The sequence below is a fragment of the Salvia hispanica genome, chromosome 2, assembly GCF_023119035.1.
Source record: "Salvia hispanica cultivar TCC Black 2014 chromosome 2, UniMelb_Shisp_WGS_1.0, whole genome shotgun sequence".
Classification (NCBI taxonomy): domain Eukaryota; kingdom Viridiplantae; phylum Streptophyta; class Magnoliopsida; order Lamiales; family Lamiaceae; genus Salvia; species Salvia hispanica.
The window spans coordinates 5,999,922-6,027,442 of NC_062966.1; the positions used below are offsets into that span (position 1 = coordinate 5,999,922).

The 27,521-nt window shown below is 34.8% G+C and overlaps 4 protein-coding genes and 1 long non-coding RNA gene across 7 annotated transcripts in view; 1 reads left to right on the forward strand and 4 right to left on the reverse strand.

Annotated features, from left to right (window-relative positions):
* Window positions 1–461, reverse strand: part of LOC125207157 (calcium-dependent protein kinase 20-like) — a 4,002-nt gene extending 3,541 nt beyond the window's left edge. Inside the window, exon 1 of the mRNA XM_048106380.1 lies at window positions 187–461. Coding sequence (XP_047962337.1) covers window positions 187–348 — 162 coding nt within the window. The 5' untranslated portion in view covers window positions 349–461. The remainder of the gene's footprint in view (window positions 1–186) is intronic.
* A 1,207-nt stretch (window positions 462–1,668) lies between these two features.
* On the forward strand, window positions 1,669–6,962 carry LOC125206186. Its single transcript, XM_048105474.1, has 14 exons — window positions 1,669–1,740; window positions 2,665–2,735; window positions 2,803–2,932; window positions 3,269–3,357; window positions 3,447–3,597; window positions 3,678–3,868; window positions 4,332–4,531; window positions 5,072–5,193; window positions 5,348–5,449; window positions 5,558–5,646; window positions 5,980–6,067; window positions 6,337–6,500; window positions 6,613–6,695; window positions 6,871–6,962. The coding sequence occupies exons 1-14, from the start codon at window positions 1,669–1,671 to the stop codon at window positions 6,960–6,962; spliced, it is 1,644 nt and encodes a 547-aa protein (XP_047961431.1).
* A 187-nt stretch (window positions 6,963–7,149) lies between these two features.
* On the reverse strand, window positions 7,150–10,318 carry LOC125208510 (myosin-binding protein 7-like). The gene is made up of 4 exons (XM_048108146.1): window positions 10,186–10,318; window positions 8,542–10,022; window positions 7,741–7,787; window positions 7,150–7,423 (listed from the first exon to the last, which is right to left on the reverse strand). Exons 2-4 carry the CDS (start codon window positions 9,874–9,876, stop codon window positions 7,315–7,317), a joined length of 1,491 nt encoding a protein of 496 aa, XP_047964103.1. The 5' UTR covers window positions 9,877–10,022; window positions 10,186–10,318; the 3' UTR covers window positions 7,150–7,314.
* Window positions 10,319–15,141: 4,823 nt separating this feature from the next.
* LOC125205723 lies at window positions 15,142–20,259 on the reverse strand. Of its 3 annotated transcripts, none has more exons than XM_048104806.1 (4): window positions 20,114–20,259; window positions 17,957–18,245; window positions 15,690–15,797; window positions 15,142–15,602 (listed from the first exon to the last, which is right to left on the reverse strand). In XM_048104806.1, exons 1-4 carry the CDS (start codon window positions 20,170–20,172, stop codon window positions 15,291–15,293), a joined length of 768 nt encoding a protein of 255 aa, XP_047960763.1. In that variant the 5' UTR covers window positions 20,173–20,259; the 3' UTR covers window positions 15,142–15,290. The 3 variants fall into 3 exon arrangements, with proteins under 3 accessions (XP_047960763.1, XP_047960762.1, XP_047960764.1); XM_048104805.1 differs by having other exon boundaries at window positions 17,957–18,297; window positions 20,114–20,252; XM_048104807.1 differs by having other exon boundaries at window positions 17,957–18,297; window positions 20,059–20,212.
* A 5,093-nt stretch (window positions 20,260–25,352) lies between these two features.
* LOC125208385 lies at window positions 25,353–26,683 on the reverse strand. Its single transcript, XR_007174105.1, has 2 exons — window positions 26,208–26,683; window positions 25,353–25,693 (listed from the first exon to the last, which is right to left on the reverse strand). It is a non-coding gene; the product is annotated as an uncharacterized LOC125208385 (long non-coding RNA).
* Window positions 26,684–27,521: the final 838 nt, after the last annotated feature.

The window sequence follows — 27,521 nt, forward strand, 5'->3', positions numbered from 1 at the left end:
CAGTCCTGCACTGGACACTCTCTTTATGTGTGTAGGCTTGTTCTGCTGCTTCGCTGCATCGCCTTGCTTGTTAGTATTATTAGTATCATTGGTGTTGGTTGTTTCTGGCTTTGGCGGCTGAGTTTCGGGTTTCTTAGGCTCCTGAGGAGCGATGACCATCTGCGTGGGAGGGGTGCTCTGGACAGCGGAGTCAGAATTGACGGAGTTTTCCTTTTTATTACTGCTGCCGACGGAGTCCTGATCCGGCGCCGGAAGGCCGCCCTGCTTAGGCTTCCAGACGGCGGCGGTCATGGATTGGAAGAATCCATTCTTCCCCTCTGTGTTTGGACCTGCGCATGTATTCCCCATCCAAATGCTATACTACCACCGATCTATGGAGATCTCTTTGAAATGTGCCCTAATTGATTCCATCCACAACCTCGGATCAATCACCCCCTCCCAATTCATGAAGAATCCCTATCCAGGAGATTCCACTGCAACTGCCAAATTAAAATTGAAAAATCAAAGGAAAATCTGAGGGATTGGAGAGAAACGGCAAAAATGAAATGAGAGTAATGGGGATGGGGTGAGTCAACTCGGATCAGAATTGCAGCTATGAAATCAAATTGAAGCATCGATTTCTTCTCTTCTGATTCTCCCAATGCATGCATGTATATTAATCTCCCCACGGATAAACATCATTTTTTTTTTGGTAATGGTTATACCATATACTTATATTTTACTCAATCACGCGTTACAAGAGATGCTTACTTAAATTAATAATTAAATAGTAGTAGTAAGTACTCTCTCCGTCCCGCTTTAGCAGTTCCATTGACTTTTTTGCACTCGTTTTGTAAAAATGATAATAAATAGTTAAAGTGGAGAAATAATAAAGTAAAAAAGAGAATAATGTAGATAAGATTCTTCTCTATATTATTCTTTTTTTACTTTATTATTTCTCCACTTTAACTATTTATTATCATTTTTACAAAATGAGTGCAGAAAAGTCAATAAGACTGCTAAAGTGGGACGGAGGGAGTACTATATTAGAAAACATATGAAACCTCATTTACATAGGACTGTAATTTGGGATGAATACCAATGCCCAACCTAATCTAATACTGGGAAGGTCAGAGTTATCGTGCAAATGTGTATCCCAACTTATACTTATGCAATCGATATTTCGTTACAATATTTGAATCAAAAAAGATTTCAAATCAAAAAACTTATGTAAAATTAAAAAAAAATATATTGACATTTTTTGAAATTTTAAAGAATTGTTATTGAAAATTTTGAATAACAATGCATCAACTACATTATTTACGATTGCTCTACGACATTATTCAAATAAATTGATACAAATATTAATTCTAATTTGATCCAAATAAACCATTAGATATTTATAACCAAAAAGAGGGAATTAATTTAAAACATTCAAATTCCCGCTTCTCCGCAATCACCCGAACATTCTTCGAATGATTTATACAAAAATCTGATTCTCTGCCATTGTTGTTCATCTCTAACTGCGACTAATAATCCCTATTTACTTTGATACTCATTGTTTTTTTGGGTAATTGATCCCTTGACGACTGAGGACGAGTTTGATTTATTCTCCCGCTCTGAGTTGTGTTGTGTTTGTGTGCGTGGATCTTAATCATTCAATTCGTATTAATTGCTCAGTTGCTGCCGATGCCTAATAATCTTCACTCTGGAGGAGTTCCCAAGAGTAAATTGAAGCGGAAAACTCCCTCGGAGTTGAGGGTAACGTCTCCTTTCAATGTCCTTTTAACAATTTTGCATTAGATACTCACTTCGTTTATCAAATATGTTCTACTACATGCTTCATTTTACATTAGACTCTACAATGCTGCAATTCACCGATTGCTATTTAGAGGCTGGATTGGGATAAAATAATACACATAGGTGGCGTTCGGTTGTCATGACTAATTATCATGAGACTATCCATCTAGGATTAAGTTGTGGTGGTCAATCTTATGAACCAAACATGATACATATTTAATCATAAGATTTAGTCTTGCCAACCAACACCCCCATAGGTGTTGTGATTATCCATCTAGAATTAAGTTTTGAGTATTATTTTGGTTGGAGGGAAGTGGTTATGACTTTTTACGATTAGGTTGTGAAATTCAATCATGTGATATAACCTTTCAAACTGAATGGGCCCTGTATAAAAATGCGGTGAATAGTGGAGTAACTTCCAAGTTTTTCTTCTCTTATTTGTTATTAATTAAATAGGATTGTGACACCTAGCTTCAATGTTATCCCATTCCATGCACATGCCTTTGCATGGTGCATGTTTGTTTCTACACATACACATATAGCCCTTTAGGATTGATATTATATTGAAACTAAAGTCCTGCATCCATTTCTGAGCAAAAAACAGGAATATTGTGTTGTTGGATGTATGTTAAGAAGCAAGAAAATAGATGGAGTTTGATATATGATCATTGACAGAATTTCTTTGTACTCACCATTGGTTGCTCTGCACTCTTGTACATTGCCAAAGAAATGATCTTACATGGTTCTAATTTCTACATCTGTGTTTCTCAAGATATGCACAATGGGTCAAAATCCTTCATTTAGTATGTATGATGTATCTGTTAAAAACCAATCAGCAATAATTAGCTATGAACTGTAACTTAATACTCTTCCTTTACTCAACAGGGGGAACTACTGAAGAAAAAGAATTTACTGGAGGGCTCATATGATATCGGAACTTCTATTGGTTCCATGAGGTGGATGCATTCCCCTTTTTTCTTTTATTACCATAGATACCTTAGAGTCATTTCTTTCCTTCTTCAGGAATGCTGATGGAGCAGTTCCTGAGAGCAACAAATCTGATCCATTAAAAGCGGTGCGATTGAGAACGTTGGATGAACACTTTCCCGTCACTAAATCGAGTAGGCTTTTTTGCAGAAAGGAAATTCTCAAGGTTACAAAATTTTAGTCTAGGACAAATTTTTGTTTCCTTTTGCTGATGTCATTCACATCGTAATAACGTAATTTACTACTCCCACCACTGTCCACAATTATGAGTCGTACCTTTTTCCGATCCGGGTTTAAAAAATGTGAGCTGAAAAAGCAAATGGAATGTGTGTTCTAATTTTATATACTATTTTCATAATGTATGTGAGTGGAATGAGTTAATGGAATGTGGCCTACTTACCATTTATGCAAAAAGTGAATGAGACTAGTATTGTGTTATGAGATGGTAGAGACTTGTATCCGCCTAGTAATGTTTCAAGATATTGTCTATTGACAACGGCAGGAAAATATTCCTAGCAAGTGTGTTGGCTTCATTAAGAATTCAAGTCTCACTTCAGATTCAAAAGATAAACATGAAGTACAGAACTCATGGTATGTATTAATCTGAATGAATCATTATCATTCAGTTATATCTTTGCTTTTGTGACTGATAATGTTTGTTTTCTTCATGTACTTGGAAGTTTTGAGGGCACTGTTGCTTCAGAAGATGGCAATGACACTTCAAGACAAATTAACAACTCGTCTGACAAATGTGTTACTAATACTTTTAAGAGTGTTCGAGATTTATCCTTTGGGGGTGGAATGATATACAACTCCACATTAGTAGACATGGTATTTTCACTCTCCACAACTTTCATGGCCAGAAAAGGACTCTTTTGGTTTATGATGTGAAGTGCTCTTCTTGTCTTCAGGGTAGAGCTCTAAAAGGACTTGTTTCATGTGAACCTCATGCGGCTTCTGCTCCACTTGCGCAGCCTATGCATAGATCAGGGAATATTGTGCAGCAACGCCTTTCAGAAATCCATATACCTGGGCAGAAAAGTCCCCTTGATTTGACACTAAAAACTAGTATGCGTGTGCTGTCATCATCATCTGTTAATTGGTAAGCTCAGAAATATATTTCCTGATTTCCCCATAAATATATTAGTGAAGAAACCAGTTAAAAACAAAAATCTCTTAGTAGTACATACTAAGGGACCGTTTGGTAGGAAAGATAGATAATGGAAAAATATTATACGAACACACATGTTTTAGGTCAGATAACTCCACACGGACCCTAAATGGCATCATTGGCTTGTTTTCTGCCACTCCCTGTGACATGTGTACCTGTTTTATGAAAGGTAGAAACAAGGAGTTTATTTTATTGTTATTTGCCACTCCATAAAAATGAGATAGAAGATGTCTGTTGAGTTCTTTTTCTACTGGTTGTACTTTTTCACAATTTATGTATCCCCTCTATACTACAGCCCAACATTCAAAGCTCGGATGAAACTTCCACTTCTGGATATGTAGTTATCAATGTATCAGACTTGAAATGCTGATCAATATACTTAATGGTTGTACAGGTTTCATAGGTTAAGTAATTGTGCCACTTTAGATGTCATGGGTTTATTTTCACATGAGCGTTTCCAAGGCCAAAATATGACCTTGGCACACCCTACCTGCACCAGCCAAATCGTAAGGTTTGGGGTATTTCATTCTTGGGTGCACCCCCAATCCAGTCTACCCCATGTAGTTATATCAACATTGACATCTGCAGTAGCAGGTATTTTTGGTTAAGATCATATATTCCTAGTAATTTCTTATCTCATTCATTTTCTCCACTTTTATAATGTTATCATTTCTCAAGGGCAATCGGACTTCCTAAGTAAACGGCAGCAGGGATGGGAGGATTCATTTCGAAGTCTCTACTACATGTTACGTAAGAAATTGTGTAAAATATTTTATGGTAATGATCTTTTTTAATATAACCTTTTGATGTATCTGAGTGTCCGGTGAATTGTCATACTCTGAATTCTGCTGCTCCAATCCAAACTCTTATCATTGGATGAAAATTACAATAGTTATCTATCAATATATTCATACCTAAACCATCAATCAAAGTGTTTAGACTCTCAAAGTTGTCTTCTCCTGGCACATAAGGTGGATGGGACAATCATTTTTCAATTGAGAATGCAATAGTACAGTACCAATTCTCAAAGCATCCCAACCTTACTCAGTCATGATATTTTTCTGTTCCAGCTGTAGGGATTTGCTATGCTTTCTTAATGAAAATTCATTTGTTTTCCATCCTGTACATTTGCAGTGTGCACAGTGCACTTTGTAGCTATGTTTACCATATCTGATGGCCCAAACAAAACTAAGCATCCTTGCTATGCCTATGTGTCACAATCAACGAGAAGTCTGAGGTCACTTCTGAAAGAGCATGTGAGTAATTTATTCTTCTATATAGCTACATGAAGTTGCAATCTGGCATTGCTTGGTCTGTTTTACCTATTTCTTTGTGTGGCCATTCACTCTATCATAAGGCTGGTTAGCAAGAAATAATGCTTTCTTAATGCTTATACATATGCTTTTGCAGGATGCTTCATTTTCTATGCCTCTTTGCCACTCTAAAGTGGAGGAAGTCACTGCAGAAGACCTAGTTGCACTTTCTGAAATTGAAAGAAACAACCTTGGAAAGGTTTGAAATCTGTCCATTTTCCTTCAAAGGTATCTCGTGAAATAGGGTGCTTGAGGTATAGGATAAATTATTCAATTTTGTTTGTATTCATTGTTGAGGAATGTGCAGCCGTTAGAATCTGGCAGTGCTTATATTTCCAGTTACAGTCTGATCCAAGGTTTCTTGCTTTTAGAAGATCAGAATTTTCAGTCATCTCTGTTACTTTTGTTCTGTTGATTTTGAAGAATGGTTCACTTGGATTCAGCAAACCAATCATGGCCATAGCTAACCCACAAATTTTATTCAACTGAACGATGCAGACGCGAGCTATGGAGTCCCTGATTGGAGTTGATAATACTCCACAATCTCTGTTAATGTTTGCTGGGAGGAATGTCCATGCTTTGTATGATTTTTTGTTAAATTATAGGTTAGTATCTGGCATTTGTTTGTTCATTTACTTATCATATGGCAAAGAAGAAAAAAAGCTGCATATTACAAAGTTTTATCTGATTTTTTCATCATCTCAAATCTCTTCATTTCTTTGGTTCCAGATCCCTTTACACCCCTTTAAGTGGTACTGATGTACCTGTTCTATATTCCCCAGTTCTTTTTGAAAACGCTTCACTCTGTGCTTCTGAGGCAAGTTCTTAGTACTCCTAGAGCATCATGATTCATTGATTACAGTTATTTGTTTGAATGTTTGCAATGAAGAGCATTCCATTATAACTTCTAGGAAAAAAGTTATTCAGATCATGATTGTACCTCTTGATTTCCACTTTAAATTTTACCAGAAAGGAAGATAAAAAGAAAAATACAGACTCTTGATGAATATTTTAATTTCCATGGCATTACTCTCTGTGTCTCACCATTTGCTGCACATGTGAATTGTGCAGGTCAGATGCAAATAGGTTAGAAGGGTGGTAAAGGACTCTAATATGTATAGTGAAGCCATGAGAAGTTCATCTCCAGGCATTTGCTATAGTATTGAAATTAGGGATGCATATATTCCGCCTTGGGTAATTTCTGGAGTTTGCGATACTTTGCGCTCAAATGGGGGTGACTTTCAAGCCAGGTATCTCAACCTCTCACTTTTTATCTGTTTTCCTGTCTAGTTAGCTCTTCTGCAATGTTGATTGGTTGTGTCTACTTTCTGCTGCCTTAACTTTGATGTGATACACATGCAGTTTCGTGACAGAGTCCACATCTATTGGCTTGAACGTTGGTCTAGACACAGCGACTAACCAACCTCCCCAGCAAGCCGAGACAGGTATGCAAATGGAAGAGAATGAATTTTCCTTCGGTATTCCGAACACCACTCTTTCCCTTCAAACACATTCTGCCTTTTTAAAAGGACTGAAGTATGGTGATGCTTCTTACACAGCCTTGCTATCACGATTGATTAAGGTTTAGTATACAAGCTCTTTGGAACTGCTTGTTTGTAGGTTCTGGTCAATCACATTTTGTTTTCGATGCCTCAATAGAGACATCTAAGTTTCGCAGAGATCACTTCACTTTTTTCAGTGTTTTAACCTAATAACCTATCATTATATGGACGAAATGTGGAAAGAAAATAAGAATAAAAATGGTTAAACAAATAACGCTTTGCAAATCTGAAGAGTCAAATTTAAACAAGGGTGGAAAATGGTTTATTTAGCAAGTAAACTAATGAACTTGAGAGGTCATCCAAAAATGAAATATACACAGATGTGGAGCAGCTAAGAGAGACTGACATTGCTAAGGAGAGACAGTATTCATATACTATTTGACAACTGACAAGATCACTAAAAGAATGTAAGTAAAGTCGAACAATGGCTATCAAGCACCCGATCAATCCAGCTGCAACTAGGACTTGAAGAAAAAACTACATCCATTTTGATAATCTCCATTTAGTTTTGCGAATTTGTAATGAAATGATGCCTCCATAACCCCACACGAGGACTTCGGTCTAAAAGCACTAGCATGCCAATGTTGTTGGCTGATAAACCGAACATATACCTGAGAAAACAAGAACAACTTTCATAAGCACAAATGCAGCATTAGTGCAAGATTTGTTTTAATCCACTTGCTATGTTTCATTGTTTTATCTTTTAAATCCAGTTGGCTTAGAATTAAAAGCTCTATATACAGAGTTTGTCACAAGTTTCCATGTAATGTATCTGGACATAACTGATTTATGCATAATGTCAGGTGAAATATATAAGCAGCTTCGCTTAAGAGTGAATAATTTCAATGGGTAAAGTGAAAAGTAGCCTTTAAGCAGTAGAACATGCAGCAAAAGTCAATCATTTAGAGTTTGATGGATATGCACTTACCTGGCTCTTCGGCCTCTTTTCCTCCAGCTAAAAATAGGAACAATCCACTGAAAATGACGAGGAAATATTGGTCAGCAGCTAATGAGATAACATATCCTCGGGATGACAAGAAACTAATATGTAAAAGGCAAAGGCATTAGTAATATAAGATCAAGCAAATGATAATCACTACACTAGTGAATGTAATTGAAACTTCTTAACATGGTTAATACTCCAAAGAAAAATCTGGAAGGTTGGCTTTATAATATAACAGTGTGTGAACTCTTGTATTCATCAATATGTTGTAAATATCCAACAAGCCGAGAAGTATAACAAGACCCTGATGAGATGAGACCAAGCAGAGCAATATGATAACAGCAAATAAGCAAGAAACTACTATTTTTTCTGGTGATTGCCCCAACAATTGAAAACTGAAGAAGTACTGTGCTACTAATAGACAACAAGGAGCAATTTTTTACTAGTAAATAGCAGGAATACATAGACTGTGCTGCACAGGTGCACTATTACTCAAAGATTATATTATGGGCAGTTGTAGAGAAGATAAATAAACAAAACATGGTAAGAACATACATTTTAGGTCATTTTTTGCCATATAACTCCAAGATAGATTAGTCATCTACCCTACCAAACTGCCCCATGATAAAAGTCTACATTCTACTATCTCATTAAATGCATATTTAATCAATGGGGGTAACAGATGACAATCAGCATATAACAAAGCTGGCAAGTCATGCCAAAAACATAGAGTTACATAATGGGGAGACGAACAGAAATATTGCCAAATACTGTAATCAGCATTACCTTGAATATTGACATGAAGGAAATTTTCCTAGTCTCCAATTGCTTCCTCAAGGGCGTATGCTTTGGAGACATTTCTTTGCACAAGTTCTGTGCTATCTCCTTCAACAGTACTACTTGTGCTTTCTCAGTCCCCATGGAGATAATGGCTTGTCTCATAGACTCTCTATCAGCCTCAAGAGCATGAAGTCTTGCATATAACTTTTGAATCTCAAGGTCTCTAGAACTGGAAATATTCAACTCCTTCAGAGTTCCCATATATTTATCACCACCAGCAAAAGAAGCATTGCAACTCATTGCTCGATTATTGAAAGGTCCCTGTTGAACAGAATCAATTGTGCAGACTCTGTCGCACGATTCATCTCCATATTCTGATGCATAATCTGCCTTCCTAGGATTCTCCTCAATATAGGAAAATACAGATTTCTTGAAGCTGTTGGCAAACCTTGGAGAATAATACCTGGAAAACTCTGGGCCTTTTTCTTTAGCCATTGCAAAAGGCGACTGTGGGCCATTCCTTGCGCTCATAGCTCTTGGAGAATGGCCAACGATTACTTTTTCAAGCACATTCTTTGAATTAACTGGTTCCCCATCAGGATAAATGGCTCTTGGACTTTTCTCCAATTGATTGATTCGACACTCCAAATCTTTCAATTGGTCACTTGAATGTGGATTTTCCCCAAATGCATATTTCTCAATATCAGGCATTTCATCATCACCATTTGGATAGGTTTGTGATTCATTCAAATTGCACCGGAGAGGAGGGTACATCTCATTTACATAGTCAAATTGACCTTCGATGTCCTCAATCATGCTGAAATTCCGGGTCATAGCCTGGACGACTCCATCAACTTCAGTCTCTGAGAGCCCATAACTCATCATCTTGTGTCTATAAGCCTCAATCTCACATGAAAGTGACTGTATGGCCTCCTCTCTCTTATACAACATATCCTCCAATCCCAACGTCTCTTGCTGATCATGAGCCATTTTCTCTTCTGCAAACCTCTTGAACTGCCTTAATTCCATCTGAATCTCTGCTTTATCCTTCTGAAGCCTCAGGATCATCGAGAGAGCTTCATTGGCAGCCGTGGACGCAGCATTCCTCTCCTCCTCCAACTCAGAAATTAGGTCCTCAATGGTCTGCTGCTGGCTGATCACCATCTCACGGAGTGCTGTACACTCATTTCCTAGCTCTACACGGGCATTTTGTGTCACGATAACCCCTTGGGTGGAGAGGCAGGTTTCTTCCTCAAGCTCATTACATTTTCGCTTCTCCATCATCGAAGGATCGTTGCAATTGAAGTCGCGGTCACACCATTTTATCTCCCCAGACTCCATTCACCGCCAATACTTGTCTAGTAAACCCTCGATTCCACCATACTCGAGAATTGTAGTTTCTTCAGATAAATCGAAACCACACTACTTCCCTCGGTGAAAAAATTAAACAACAAAAGACAAATTTCTAGCAGGTTATCGGTTCGTTGCTGCAAAACAGAAAACATGTAGCGTTCTGGGTCAAATATTATCCCTAAAACAATACAGTATCCCCAAAATTTCCATAAGAATGATAAGTATAAGGCATTAAATCCGAATTTAATCGTCCCAATCAGTTCCGCGCAATCAAAGAAATATATGCATCTCAATTACCTAGCAGCTCTGTTATAAAAAAATTTCCAGGAAAATGCCTTCCACTGCGAAATCAATTAGGTCGGAAAGTGGCTGGTAACAGAAATTTTCCGGCCGAAAAGGAGATTAGGGGTAAAGAGAGGAGGGGAGCGGAGAGGAATTCGCAGCCCTAGAAGCGTTGTGCGGTGTGTGCTTCCGTTATTTGTTTCAGATTAGCTTCGTTTTCCGTGGAAATCTGTAGAGAGAGAAAGAGGATTAATCGCTGTTTTCTAATCTAATTTTAGAGAGATAAATCAAAACTGGGAAGAAAGGAGGGGAATGGCAAGAAATGCAAAATTTCAACTTGAGCCGCGCAATGACCTTTTTGCCCTCCAAAATTTGAACAAAAAACACCATCACTTCTATACTCTAGCCGGACGGCCGCCGTCTCTCTGTCTATCTCTATTGCTCTTTCTCTTTAATCTCTCTGATTAAGCCTCTATAAATAGATATAATCACATTGCAAGTCACATTTTTGGACATTTCAATTATCACCTCACGAAAATATCGGTATCAGCTACTACTGCTTTTTATTGGACATCTCTTAATACACCAAAAAAAAATTGACATATGCACACTATTTAAAAAAGTAGAAAAATACAATTCAACCCAAACGTCTCTACCTCTTTTTCTCCCAAAACTTTAAAAAAAATTCTAACCCGCACCACGGCTCACGAATCACGATTATGTTCCACCATTGAATCTCACTTTTTCCCTTTCCTCATAAATTCCCAGTCACTATTAAATCTCTCTCTTGCCTCATGATTTTGAAGAATTGCAACAGTATGATGTGTTCCACCATTGAATCTCTCTCTTTCCCTTTCCTCATAAATTTCCAGCCACCATTAAATCTCTCTCTTGCCTCATGATTTTGAAGAATTGCAACAACATGAATTGCGTTGATTGTATGTACTACTAATGTGGAGGATTTAATTCATGGTTATAGAATGCACAAATAAGAACAAATATGAAAGAATAAAACAGAGATTGTCGACTCATTATTTCACAGCAAGGGAGATCGTCGCCGCCGAAGTTGAAGACGCCGGATTTTAGTTTTCCGGTTAAAACAACTAAAATGAGGGAGATTAGAGGTAGAGAAAGAAGGGGGGTTGTTTGGTGTGGGCTGGATTTGGAGTGATTATATTTTTTTAATTTTTTAAATAGTGTCCACGTGTCAATTTTTTGTTAGTGTATTAGGAGATGTCTTATACTCCCTCCGTCCACGAATAAGAGTCTCGTTCACTATTTTGCACTTATTTTGTAAAAATGATAATAAATACTCTCTCTGTCCACGAATAGGAGTCCCGTTTTTCCATTTTGGTCCGTCCACGAATAGGAGTCCCGATTCATACATACCATAAATGGTAAAGAGACCCCACATTCAACTAACTCATTCCACTCACATATCATTTAAAACTAATATATACAAGTGGGACCCCTATTCCACTAACTTTCTTCCACCCATTTTTCTTAACATTTCTTAAAACTCGTGCCAAATAGAAATGGGACTCCTATTCATGGACGGAGGGAGTAGTTAAAGTGGAGAAATGATAAAGTAAGATAGAGAATAATGTAGACAAAACTCTTATTTACATTATTCTCTATCTTACTTTATCATTTCTCCACTTCAACTATTAATAATTATTTTCACAAAACAAGTGCAAAAAAGTGACCGGGACTCTTATTCGTGGACGGAGGGAGTAAAAAGTAGTAGCTGATCCTTACAGCGAAAATTTGGGGCACGTTAACTTAAGCACATGATTAGCTTATTTTCCGACAATTTGGCTACTAACTTTTAGCTATAATATTAATGTTTTTTATTTAGATATATATTTATCACTACTCGTATAACCATCCACCTTCATTGTTCTATTCCGTAAATGTGTTTTAATATTCTTTAAAAAGGAGCTAATAAGGGTATCATTGTACATTAAGGTAGCAGTAGCAGGTTTCATGTGATTCAGTGGAAGTCATTTTCCTGAAAAAGGAAGAAAAAAGGATTATCTTTATAAATAACAACACATGAAATCGTTGTTGCAGTTGGTTCCTCTCCTTTTTTGTGTTCCTACTTTAAGGACTTATCCAACTAATAATCGCAATATGTAATTTTCAAAATCAGTGGCAGATCCAGAACTCATAAACGGAGGGGGCGAAATGTATATTAGTAGGTTGGTTTAGGGCGAAAATGACAATTTTGACCGCCCCCTCCTGCCCCCCCAAGATCCGCCTATGTTCACAATGATTTCTTCACTAATGCGATAGCACTACGTTACACATATGAATTATGATTCTGATAATTATGATTTCTGTGGGGTATAATTTTTCTTAAAATCGAAAGAATTGATAATAAATTGTGTTGAAGGCCGGCTAATAACAATGCATAGTTTAAACCACGAGAGTTACAAGTATGAAGTATTGGAAATTTTCTGCGTGGATTTCCCAAACTGTCATTTCCTTCTTGTCACTTTCTTTACTCCAACCCATTGTAAAAAGAAAACTAGTTAACTTTGGCTTGATCGATACATTTTGGTCCTGTTTATTTGTCCCTACAGCAACGATCAAAACACATGAAGCTCACGTTTATACTTCGTTCTTACTCACTATTTTTCAGTTTATCAAGAAAAATCTCATTTTGTCATAAATGATAAGTAAATACTTAGACCATCTCCAACATGTTAGGAGAGGTGGCCTAATTCTAAGGCGCAACAGATAAACAAACCTCCTCAATTGCAAAAATATGATAAGAGCGCAATATAATAGCACTTAATATGGACGAATCAATAATATGATAATGAGAAGCGATAATAGAAAATATCAGCACCAAGATTTTACGTAGAAACTCTCTTCAGTATGAAGAGATATAAACCACGAGACCCACCGCTATCACCAAGGAGAGAATACAACCAAGAAGTTTACAATGATATCTAATCCTTATCAATACAAGGAAAGCACTAGATAATCAATACAACTTCAAAGCAGATGAAATAAACATCTCAAGAAACTACTATCACGTTCAGAAACTCGCAACTGAAGATCGAGACTGCGCAGTGCAAACTTGGAGAACACTTTTTTTTCTCTTCTTTCCTCCTACACGATTTTTTCTCTCTTCTCGCAATAAGGAAAGCTCCTACACTCTTGGTAGGTATTTATAAGTTCTCCATGACCTATTTAAGTAAATAAATAGGTCAATACCATATGAGTCTTTTTTCCACAAGTTGGGAGCCCTAACCCAACACAACAGTTCTACAAAACTTAAAATGGGATAGTGAAATACCTCCAACAGTACCACAAAACCAATCCTATTATACTAGTTTTTAAAAATATATATATCTCTTTCTAGGTTTACACTAAAACTATAAAAAAAAAATTATTTTTTAGATTTTGATTTATTGCATTAAAGTCCAAATCAATTTATATTTATAAAAATAGAATAAGGAAGGAATAGAAATTAAAATAGTGAGACAGAAAAACTTTCATGAAGAAGCGGCATGGAGAAAAAGAAGATATGAATAATAACATTATTTAATTCTATTAATATTTGGTTAGTTATTAATTAGTGAGGTGAACCATATTAGTTAAATTGAAAAAAAAAATTAAATTAATATTATTGGTTTAATTACACTACAGGTACATATTAGTTAAATTAACACTACATGTATATTAATATTTGAGAACTTCTACACGTTCATAATTTTAAATATTAAGGATTGTTTATTTTATTTTAAAATTGACAGAATCACCAATCATTAATTGTCAATAATAAATTTCATATATAGTTATATTAATTAATAAATCTTATATTATATTATTTTATTTTATTTGAGTTATTGATAAAGTGTTATGGGATTAGTGTGTAATTTAGATAAAATATATAGGTACGATTGAAAAGTATAAAAGGTAAATGAGTGGAGAATATTCTTTTAAGTTTAAATTTAATATAAATGGTTGGAATAAAATTACTCCCTCTGTCTCAGCTAAGATGATAAAAAAATTTTCGCACTTATTTTGAAAAAATGATGATAAATAGTTAAAATATAGAAAAAATAAAGTGAGTTAGAGAATATTGTAGAAGACACTATCTTCTACATTATTATTATTTTTACTTATTCTCCACATTTTAACTATTTATTACTCCCTCCGTCCCAAGGTAGATGTCACACTTGAGGATTGACACGAGATTTTAGGAGGTGTTGTTTTGTGTGTTAAGTGGAAAGAGAAAATAATATATTTATATTAATGTGAGAGAGTACTTTTTTCAGAAAAGGAAATATGACATCTTTTGTGAGACAAACTAAAAAGGAAAGTATGACATCTATTATGGGACGGAGGGAATATTATTTTTCCAAAACACGTGAAAAAAGGAACGTGTCATCTTAGCTGGAACAGAGGGAGTAATATCTAGTGTGACATTTACCCTTAAACAAGTTTAACTTTAGTGTAATAATTAGAGATACTTATAAATTATAGATTCCACTAACAATTTCAACTTAAAAATCCGTAATAAGAAAAAGAAAAAGGTAGTGGACTCTTTTAGTAAATAAACTGCAAGAGTCAGTGGTCATAAAGAAATGCAAGATTATTATAAATACAATAGGTTTAGGACTACCACATTTGTACTTTTATCCGACCCAACCTACAGTTTTAAATTTTATCGGGAAATAACTTATCGGGAAAGTTGCGACCAAAAACAACCTGCTTTCTTGTTTTTTAAGGAATTTTTATGAGGAGAGGTGATTTATTGGCAGATCTTCGCAGTAGACTATGATGATTCGGGCAGAGTTGCACCAAAGGCTTTGAAGAAGATACAACGGATTCAAATAATTATGGAATTTTGCAGTTTAGAATAGGAAAATAGGAGAACTTTGGTTAACATAAAAAATGAAGAATGCTTCAACTGTTGCTCCACATTATAAGTCTCAAGTAATATATATTCTTGGATGAACATCAAAATGAATAATTTTACCAGAAGACAATACTAGATTTACAAACACGAAATCCAGGGGGGGAAGAGAGCCGCGAAGTTTAATCGACACACTTAAACGCAGAATTACAACAAGAAAATGTACAAGCATTTTGAAGCGCCACAATTAGAAGAAACTGTTGTACTGACTAGTGAGAGAGTCCCTGAGATTGGAATAGAGGCCGAACAGAGAATATTGACGGAGGTTCTTAACCTCATACCACGAGTTGAAAACTGATTCGTGCTTGTCTGTGCCAGAGAACGCCACTTGAATCCCGATGCTGCAATCTACAGCTCCCCCTCTGTTCTTGCAGCTGTTAGTTCTGATGGCACAGTCTTGATTGTTGAGGCAGACGAAGTTCGATTTTCCTGAGCATGAAGCGCAGCCATCTCTTTTCCAGTATAAGTTTTGAAGCCTCCCCTTTTTAAATTCGTGAACCTGCAGTGTCACGATAATAGCCAGCTTAGACATGGGGGTATACAATCCTAAGGGAAGGCAACTGTACTGCAAAAGCTAACTTCTAACCAGAGTGAAACTGGTCACGATATATGAAGTATTCGCAACAAAGGCAGGAATGGACCTTGCAGCATACTTCCGGCCAGCAAATGCTACCATATAACCTCCTACAGAATCCTGGTGAGGATACAACCAAAATATTGTTAACTGCTAGAAGTCCAATATCATAAGAGCTATGGCAGATTAGATTAATAAAAATAATAATTTATTAAGAAAAGCACACTCACAGATATCTTAAACACCATTGATTTGGAACAAGATTATAGAAATTTTTTGGAGAAAGCTTTAAGAAGTACGTTAATTTTAGATACAGTTAATTCAACAGCATCACAAAATAACCTCAACAAGAATGTACTCTGAGTAAACTTATTATTGTAGAAAATACCGTTTGGTATGCTGTATATAAGTAATTACTATATGAGCATAGAAATATATCTTGATGAATATGATGGTACTGAGACATCTTTACCTTTCATTTACTCGATCAATCTATCGATATCATTAGAAATACATTAATATGATACATAAATTAGAATGCAGTTAGCTAATTGGAAACTACTAACAGTGTTGGTGGGATGTAATCAAATGAAACCTCTAAATATTGTACAAACTCAAAACTATGATCTGGACCATTGAAAAATGTCAATAGATCACAAAATATCATCAACGGGAAAAATGTCTATAGATCACAAAATAGCATCAACAGGAAAATATCAACAGAATTTCAACGGTAGTCAATGATTGATGCTGTGTTGATACTGTGTTGACATTTAAATCTTGAAATTTTACACAGTGTTGATATTGTGTTGAAGCTGTGTTGAGGAGTTTTGGGTTTGTACAATATATAAGTTTGCATTTTATTACTACCCCAGTTTTAGTATCCTTGGAAAGATGATAACTTATCTTGATTAGGTGCAGTAGTGTAGTTTTCTCTAACAGACAAAATCAATAGTTAATACACAGTTGCAAACACGTACTTAAGAAGCCTTTGTACTGCCATCTTTCAGATTAAATTTAGACGAAACCAGGTTGTATCATAAAAAACTCAAACTAGGTTCATTGCGAAGTCCACAACCATATCTTGACCTTCATGGCTTCATCGATTTAAGAAACTGCAGTATTATAAGTTGGAGATAGAAAGTAGGCTTCTCAACATAGTGGAGCTAATGCAGATGATTTGAAGAAACTAAAAACTAGCAGATAAATGATGGTCTTAGTCATAGTAAATCACTAAAGTTGGATGCAACACAAATTGCAGCATATAGGCACTAGGTAGGTAACGAACTGTTTATAGAGGATACAAAAAGTCGAAAACTACTACAAAGTAAATCAAAATATTTGGAGCTGTGAAGGTTAGGGCCCACAAAACTAGGTTTTGCCTTTACATGGTAAGATGACCAATTAATACTCAGTCCATGGTATGAAAAAGTTGATGGCTAATATTGGACTCCTAAAACCAAATTAGATTTCCAACACTACATAGTCACTCAACCATCTCTTACAACAAGTTAAATGTTCAAAACTCAGGGAAATTGGTTAAAGGTTTAGTATGAATTCTTCTTCTACCTCTATCATTCAGATAAACAAAATAAACATGAGTCGAAAATAAACATCAGTCCCAGTCCCAGTCCCAGTTAATAGTACCAAAACTCATATCAAGTATACTCACCAAATTTTACATAAGAGTGAGATATCAAAATCCTATTATATGTATTAAGGCATATGCATATACAAAAATCCGACATAGTAGCACTCCATGGCTCATTAATTAGGTCACACGGAACATTTCCTTCCTCTGACCAAAGCATACATAGTTTTTACAAGGCATCAGTTCCAAATCTGGTTACACCCACATAAACCCATCTTGTTCGTTATTACTGCAACGTAAAAGTCGAATACTGCCACCATCCCAAAACACATCAAAAGAAGACATGTATCATGTATGTGACATATTTTTCACTGTCATGGGATAGATTTTCTCTAAACTTTCATCACTTTTATTTTAAAATCAGTAATGTATATTTTTTCATTCTGCGATGAAGGCACAGATAAATACACAAATGCCAATAAATCTAAGAATCCGCTTTTTTCAATTAGCATCATCAGTCTAACAATTTCCAATTCCCCAACTATAATGCTAGTAAAAGAGATGATATAAGACCAATTTCCCAAGCCAGAAGAGTAAACCAAACAAGGAAAATCGAAATAATTGGGCGAGATAAAGCCGTAGCATGATTCGACTAATTCTACATCAAAATCACGTCAGTAAATAGTACCGGTAAGAAGCTGGAGGTGTTGACTGTGAGGAGCGAGATCTCGTCGACTTTAGGGCGGAAAACCGCGAGCTGAGCGCTGGAGGAAAGCCCGAGGCGGCGGTCGCAGGGAGACAACTGGACGGAGGTGTTGAAGAAGGAGTTTCTGGCGGCGAAGGCGATTCCGAAGGTGAAACCATCGGATTTCTGCACCGCCGCATCGCCGCACGGTGAGAACACGCGGTTCGTGTCGCTACTCGATTCGCCCAACCAGATTGTGCAGAATACAGCTACGAGCAAAGCAAGCAATCGCCTGGAAATCGCCATGTTCGAATCGGGGAAGCGATTCAACTCTATTAGGTGAGCTGTGAATTTGATGTATGATTGTGATTTGGGGTTTTTGTTTTTCTTTTTCCACTCTTAAAATTAGAGTGGGAATAGCACTTCGGTCCTTCAACAATGTATATATCTCACTTAATGCATCACAGTCTGTTTTTATTTATAAGTGAACTTCATTTTTATATTTAAACTTTATCATAATATCAAACGCGGCCTCTGTTTTTTAAAATATCCCTACAACCAACCTTGTTTTATTGATATGAAATGTGACATAAGAAAATAATCTGATTCTCAATTATTTAAAATCATAGATTTGGTTCAATGATAAAAAATAGAAAACGTAATATGATTTTCTAAAAATAGGAAAAGCCGGGTCAAATTATCAGATTCTGATTCTGCTGTAAAACCCTGTCTATTTTTTATCTGATCTTAAATATTTTAAGAGATACTGAAAAATATGAAAAAATATCAAAATTTGAATTTTATATTTGATTTAAATACTAAAAAATATACTAAAAATTAATTTGTTGTATACAAGTGTTGAAATATATTCCATATTATCACCTTTATACTAACAATAATGCTAACTTTATTATGATAGCTTCAATTATTTGTTAATATAAAATTATAACTTTATTTATTTATGATAATCTAATAAGTTAAGCAAAAGTACAGTACGACACAATATTATCGATTGCATATAATTAATATAGATATCAAAATAAGCTAAGAATAATCACTAAATAAGCAATAACAATAAATAGAAAAAGTTAAAATTGATTTCATCCTAATATATTAATACTTACCATTTTCTTTGAAAATATCAACTATACTTGTTAGGGTTTTGAATTTATATTAACCAATTAAATTCAATCAAATAATTGAATTAATGACTCAATTAACTAGTTTACGTAAAATTTATTAATATAATAATAATGGTAATATAATCAATAATTTTAAAATATATTAAGATATTTTGATAAAAAAAGTTTAATAAAAAATACAATGATAATACTAAATGATTCATATCATCAATAATCATATTAATAATGATAATAATACTCTCTCCGTGTCACACCTCATCCCCTCTGACGTACCCATTTGTAATAAACAAAAATCCTTTCCGTTCCATAAACAAAATTCATAAAAATAATAAAAAAAAACAATATTATCTCTACTTTTTCCTTTCACTTAATTTACTCTTTCTCTTCATTAACCCACAAAATAACGTATATAATCATACACAACACAAAACATATATCATAAATAATTTCATTTTCATATGCATGTGCCTCTCTGATCAATTTATTATTCTGTGACACATCAAGCCTGGTATCTGCCCGTGATTCCTCTATGACCCGAAGGTCCTCCTGTAATTGGACTCATAGGTCCCTCTATGACCCGAAGGTCTCTCTGTATTGGACTCATAGGTCCCTCTATGACCCGAAGGTCCCTCTGTATTGGACTCATAGGTCCCTCTATGACCCGAAGGTCCCTCTGTATTGGACTCATAGGTCCCTCTATGACCCGAAGGTCCCTCTATGTTTTCAGATCCAGTACAAGACTGTCACAGATCCTCTTTAATCATATGACTCATATAATTTCAATATTATATATAAAACATATTTATTACACCAATCACCTACCCATATCATATTCCACCATTAATATCAGACAACACATAATCATATTATCTATACATCATATAATCTGATATTCACTCTAAGTCAACAAATATCAATCAACCACATAACATATGTATAATTAAAAGTGTAATTTATACACACCTGATTATAATTGACAGTATAATCGAACACCGAATTCAGTAACACCGATCCTTACCAAAACTTTTCTTCTTTTCTCTTCGTTTCTTTTTCATCTTTTATTGAAGGTACATACATACTTGCTAGCTGATATTTTAATTCCCGGATACCTCGATTTTTCTTTCTTTCTTTTTTTTTTCCTCCCTCTCCTTCCTTCCTCTTTTTATCGTCTAACAGTACATATATATCCACACTTTTGAGTCGGCAACTATATTATTTATTTAAAGCCTTTCAAAATGATTCTCCACAATAACATGCAACGTAGAGATTAGTTGCATGAGATTAGTGGCTAAATGGTCAACACGTGTATGCAACACAATTATATTATGGATTACATTTATTTAAATATATATTTTTATCATTTTCTAAATGTTATCACAACTTTTAATAAATTAGTCCAATTTACTAGCATATAATACTACGTTCAAAGCTATACAAAAATCAAAATATATAAGAGATGTGATTTCAAATCTGCCGAGTTTCCATTTCACGTGTCCTCGTTTGATTTTCATATATAAACAAAAATCTTGTAAATAGTTAAATATGTAACATATATGAATTATACACGAATGTGTATACAAAGAGACTCATATATTTTTACACTTAATGTTACATAAAATTATATATGTATAAATTTGGTCACGGATGTTATACTCCGTCTCACTCTAAGAGTATCTCCAAAAAAGAAAAGTAAATGAAACAGATATATCATTTATTTACCTTCTAAAAAAGTGAAATATTACCTTCCAAAAAATAACACATTCCAAAGGAAAAAGATAGTATATAAAAAGATAAATTGTTTTTGTAAATATAAAATAATAGTACAAAATGCATTAAAAAAAATATAAAGTGTAATACCTTCTCAAATACATTGCCCTTGGAGAATGTTTTTTTAATGAAAAAGAGCAAATATGATAGTTATAAGATTTTACCTCTCCATTGATGGAGAGGTATCACCAGATTAGATTATCTAATGGCTAGATTAATTTCTCAGATATTATTAATTTAATCACTAATAATCCTAAAAGGTTACTTATGTCAATCTATGATTTCGTTGGTTATGGAAAATCCTATAATGTTGCATATTCTTCTTTCCACTAACTAATCATCAGCCTGAGTGATATGAGTTACCAATCCATAATTTCATCTTCTTCATATCTTCCATATTCTTCAAACGATCTTCCATTCATCTTCCATTTTACTTAAGTTCCATGGAGATTTATTATTCTTGAGAAATTAGTTTCCAGATTTATCGATGACCCAAAGTTGCATTTTTATGACATAAATTGATCCTGGGTGATACTCACATTGACGTATTTGAATATCGTTTTCCTGTTATACCTATGCATTCTGTAATGACTCGAAAATACAATTAGTATGACACAAACTGACAACAATATGACATTGTGGAGTAATTCTCACAATCACTTTAAGTTGCATTTTCTATGAATAAATTTATCCCGAGTGTACTCATACTGACTTATTGATTCATTATTCGCACACCACACACAAACATGACATGTTTGATTATTTTTACGTTTCTCTCTCTTTTTTTGCTAACATGAGCATAACTTGCATACAGTATGACACAACAAGAGTTTGTTTGTAACTAAAAAATGAGTCGTATTCATATATAAATTGAAGAAACAATAACATCTGATGTCATTTCTAAAACATCATCCAAATATGTAAAGCTAAACTGTTTAAACATCCTTAATTTAAATCGGTGGTAAACTAAAAAAAATGAAACAGAGTTTCAGTCTTTTAAGTTATGAAATAACAACTGCTTAATCTGTAGTTTGCTATCATCTTTTCAACATCGAACTTCGCGTTGTTACTATCCTTTTCATAATGTTTGGATGCCGCAAAAAGGCGCTATGATTATTTTTCACTACCATCAACACACGATAACACACCCTTCTTTCTAATTGATAGTCCACAATTCCATTCGCCCTCTCTGTCCACCATCTGCAGCTGCATTATTAGTTTTCTTTTGCAACTGAGCTGCATCAACATTCTCTACCACTGTACCTGTACGGTTAAAAGAGGTCATTTTTAGTCTGGTTTTAGGGCATAATAGTAAGCATGACCTAAAATAATCTAAATATGACCTAGACCAAGCTAACAATTTTTATGTCATGCGTAACATAATTTCAAGCGATATATCTTCAATAACCAACATAAAATAAACAATTATATGAACTTTTGCCCTAATTTTATCGTTTTTATGTCAGAAAAATTGGATTCCAAATTAGGGATTAAGCAAAACTCCATAACAGCTTTTACGTCATTAAGAACACAATTTCATGTCATTTTTTCATCACAACTGTAACTCCTGTTATAAAGGCAACGAAGTTTACAAAATCAAGACCAAAATTCAAACAGGGATTATGCTATATTCAAAAAGACATGTTTAATGTCATGTGTACCATATACATATGTCATTCTAAGGGATTTTGCTTCAGAAAAATGAGATTTGAAATTAACAGGTTTAATGTCATGCATAACACATTTCAAGTCATTGATCTTCAATGGCGAACATAAAATAAACAATTATATGAACTTTTGCCCTAATTTTATCGTTTTAATGTCAGAAAAATTGGATTCCAAATTAGGGATTTAGCAAAAGTCCATGTCCCAGCACAATTTATGTGAGAACAAACTGAATTATCCTAACATGAGCTCCCCAATTCAATGGCTGCAACAATTTTGTCATCACATGCCTTCTTTATTCTTTCCCGTAAGACTTTGATAAACTTGTTCAAAACCAAAAAAACATATAATGGCACAAAATATAGCAATTTTGTGCCACAGTGAAGAAAAACGTAATTTTCATAAACCCTTACTTACCTTTCCCGACCTTCCTCGCTGTTCCGGATGCCCTTGTATCCACCATTGTCGACAATTCATTTGTCTTGAGCAAAATCCCTAATTTCTTCTAGAGAGATTTTTGAACAAATGAATGAAAATTTTCACTCTCTCACTTCTTCACTGGCGTGGGGGAAATGAAGAGCTATATTCTTGTGTGGATTAATATTCACTCCCATTAAATTCGCCCACTAATAACGGAAGCAATGGTTCCACTAATGTGGACTCCCGAAAATACCCTTCGTATGACCCAATTTGCACTTGTCATGACATAAAAGAAACAATTTATAAAACAAATCGTGGCCCTTATATAATAAATCTAACGGATGATAATTGGGCTGAATTTCGGTACTTAAGGGCTTCCTTTGATAGATTAAAACCCTATATATATATATATATGGAGATGATCAAAATAAGATATTGAGATGATCGTGTAATTAAGAATGCATTTAAATCCAGAAATGCAGCCCAAATCTTGGCCCTAGGATTAGATGATCTAATGGTCAATAATTAACCCAAAATACGGAAGGTCATAATTAAGTAGTTTTAGGTCATATTATAAGGTTTGGGCTTATGTCATGTTAAGATCATTTTAGGTCATTCTTTGTTAGCATGACCTAAAAATAAACTAACTATGACCTAAAAATGGCCTACGTATGACTTTGTTCTGCGTTTCTGTATTTAAATCTGGTCTTCATAGATCAAAACCCTATATATATATATATATATATATATAGGGATGTATTCAGATTAATGTATATAAAACTGTTGAAAAGGAGAACTAATTACATCCATTGATTAGGAGCGATCTTATGGTTGATATGGAAGCCACTTGGAATTGAATAAATTAATAAAAAAAATTAAAAAGGGCATAAAAGGAAGATTACATATTGGGCGTTATTTTCATTTCCTAATTACACGCCTATTGTGTATTAAATTAATCATTGGAATTATTTTCATTCCCTAAATAAACACCTAATATATTAAATTAATCATCAACTCCTTGATTCACGAATCTTATATTTGATATGTTCTTTGACTATTAAATTAATTCACGATTCATGATTAAATTAATCATTGGAGTATTATCTAAAAATGAACATATTTATACTATATTGCAATTATGTTCCCTGACTAAGAATATGAATTCGATTTGTTTTCGATGTACATTGAATAAGTGAGTAATGTACTTATATAACATTATCAAGTTGGTACTACACCCTAACCTATGGATTACTAAACCCTTGGAGAATGAATTAAACTTACGTTCTCCTAGGGGTTTAGCAATCCATAGGGCTAGGGTATATAATACCACCACATGAATTGAATTTCGTTTTTTTTTTTTTTTTATGTATTTATAGGATTTCCTACAGTAAATAATGTACGAAAATTGACATTTAATGTAAATGCATCATACTAAATGATGTACCTATCTAAGGATTTAATATTTGGTGGGAGTTGAAGCCATACCCTTTGGGTTTAGCGATCCAAGTGGCTAGGTTGTAGTACCCACTCACAAAATGAAATCATCATCTAGGGTAGGGAGTTTGAATCATTCCCCTAGGGGTTTAACAATCCATAGGGCTAGGGTATAGTAGCACCACATGCATTGAATTTCGTTTTTCATATGTATTTAGGATTTCCTACGGTAAATAATGTACGAAAATTGGCCTTTAATGTGAATGCAAAATCATAAATGATGTACCTATTTAAGGATTTAATGTTTGGTGAGAGTTGAATCCATACCCTTTGGGTTTAGCGATCCATGTGGCTAGGTTGTAGTACCCACTCACAAAATGAAATCATCACCAAGGGTAAGGAGTTTGAATCATTCCCCTAGGGGTTTAGCAATCCACAGGGCTAGGGTATAGTAGCACCACATGCATTGAATTTCGTTTTTTATATGTATTTAGGATTTCCTACCGTAAATAATGTACGAAAATTGGCCTTAAATGTAAATGAATAATTCTAAATGATGTACCTATCTAAGGATGTAATGTTTAGTGGGAGTTGAATCCATACCATTTGGGTTTAACGATCCATGTGGCTAGGTTATAGTACTTACTCACAAAATGAAATCACCACCAAGGGTAGGGAGTTTGAATCATGCCCTAGGGGTTTAGCAATCCATAGGGCTAGGGTATAGTGCCACCACATGTATTGAATTTCGTTTTGTATTTGTATTTAGGATTTCATACAGTAAATAATGTACGAATATAGTCTTATAATGTATATGCCTAACAGTGAATAATGTATGAATGTAGTAGTTTAATGTATATTTTATCCGTCAATTTGGTTTCAGTCATTTGGTAATGTACATATTTATGATTTTAATTTACAGTACATTAGTAGCAAATAATGTAACAATTAACCTGAATAATGTAACCTAATAAGTGTAAGAATGCAAACAGAGACTACTACACAAAACAATAAATAATTGAATACTACAAGAATGGCTCTAACTCCTTGCCCTTAGTGAAAGTTGTGCTACTAGGTTGGTACTACACCCTAGCCCCATGGACTATTAAACCCTTGAAGAATGGATATAACTTCTGCCCCCTCATCAAACAAATTATAGTCTACATTAAAATATAATTTTCGCACATTATAATCTACAACACAATAATAATGTAGCACATCTTTGAACATCTTTAAATCTTGTCGTTGTGTTAATGCAATGGGCATATCATCGTCAAAGTCATCCTCAAATCGATTCTTGCACTCGTTGAACCTATTCAGAAACACATACAATGTAGTAGTATCAGTTAATGTACATCTATGGCTAAATAATGTAATAGAACATGATGTACAGATCTAGCTACATAATGTAACAGAGCATGTATTGAATAAGATGCAGTAATGATGTTGTTACGGGATCATGCAGTAATGATGTTGAATAAGCAGTATACAAAAACAAAAGGGAAAAAACAAAACATAATATGAAGAAATTTTCAATGGCGAATCCCGACTGTAAAATCAAATCCACGCCAAATGAACAATACTCGCATCCCAAAAAACTGCAAAAAGGACTAAATCCGAACGAGAATTGCACAGCAACGTCAATTAAGAAAAGCTTCAAATTTGTAGCAATAATCGGCCACTCAATCATCGAGAAACCCTCATCAACATAAACTACACTATAAATCAAAATTGATATGAAATAATGTACACAAACAATCAAATATCGGTTCCTCAAATTTAGATAATATTGGAATTTGAAGAAAATTTTTAATTTTGGGCCTTACCTTTCACGCTGCCGTTGAAATCAGTCGGGATTTCAACTGCTTTAGTTATCCATCAAATCTTCGTTGTCGAAACTAATTACGCTTCGTACACACCGTTTTTCCCGCGTCGTGATGGTCACCGATTCGTCGTCTTCTAGGTCGTGTGAAAAGTATTGAGAGGAGAGACGATATAAGTGATGGTGAGTGAGGCGGCGGCTAGGGTTCTGGGTGATTACTGATCAATGACGGAGGAGAGATGGTGGAAGTAATGGGGAGAGAGAGAGATGGAGGAAAATGTATAGTTGCTGAAAATAAATCCCGTAAATCTTGCAAATGCATTTTTAAATAGGGAACTGTCTAATAGAGTGATACCAAAACTGCCCTTTAATGTACGAAACCACCAACTTAATGTACCGCGTGAATTTTAATTTCAGCCATCAGATTTGTTGATCCAAGGGATTAAATTAGACCTATGTTTTATACTAGAGGGTGATAAGGAGGGTAATGCATCCCTATATATATATATGGGAGCATTAAGGTCCTATTGCCCCCTTAGTATCTATTTCCTTCTTAATATCATCCATTAGATTGATGGAATGGACGGACTTGATTAAAAGGAGAGATCTGATCCCGTGTTGCATTATTAGGTTCATTCTGTGCATTATACGGGTATAATTGTAAAACAACAATGAATAAAAACGGAAGGAGCGAGAATTAAGCGAGATTTTCCATCTACTAACTCTCTCTCTCACTCCAACCGCCTCACTACTCAAACCCACGATTTAATTTTGTCTCCCCTAATTCCCCCACATTTCCAAACCCTAGCCGCTACTCCAATCCACCGGAAATCAACCCAACCTTCGATTTTCGCCGTTAAATCAACGTTCCACCGTCGTTTCGCAGTTGAAGACTCAATCCCTTCACGCGCGGCCGTCAATTTCCAGTCGACAACAAGGTAGGTGTTAAAAGTTCCATTTTTTGGTTAATGGACACTTTGAATCGCCGATTTTCACAAACCTTGGGTTGATTTTTCACGATTTTTACAAATCGTCTATTTATTTTTCCGTAAATCATGAAATTGCTGTCGTTTTTGTTAGGGTTTTGTCCATTGTTGAAGTTTGTAGTTAATTACTGCTTTATAACTGTGTAATGGTGGATTTTGTAGACTACATCTTGTTATTTTTAATTGATTGTTGGTTTGTCTGACAGAACAACCATGATGAAAAGAGGCAGACAATCTAATACCCAAAACACCCAAAATGCAGGTGAGCAACCTCATGTCTTTTCCATTTGTAGTCTTCAAGAAGTTATACCTTATTCAAGCTAGTTGTTTAT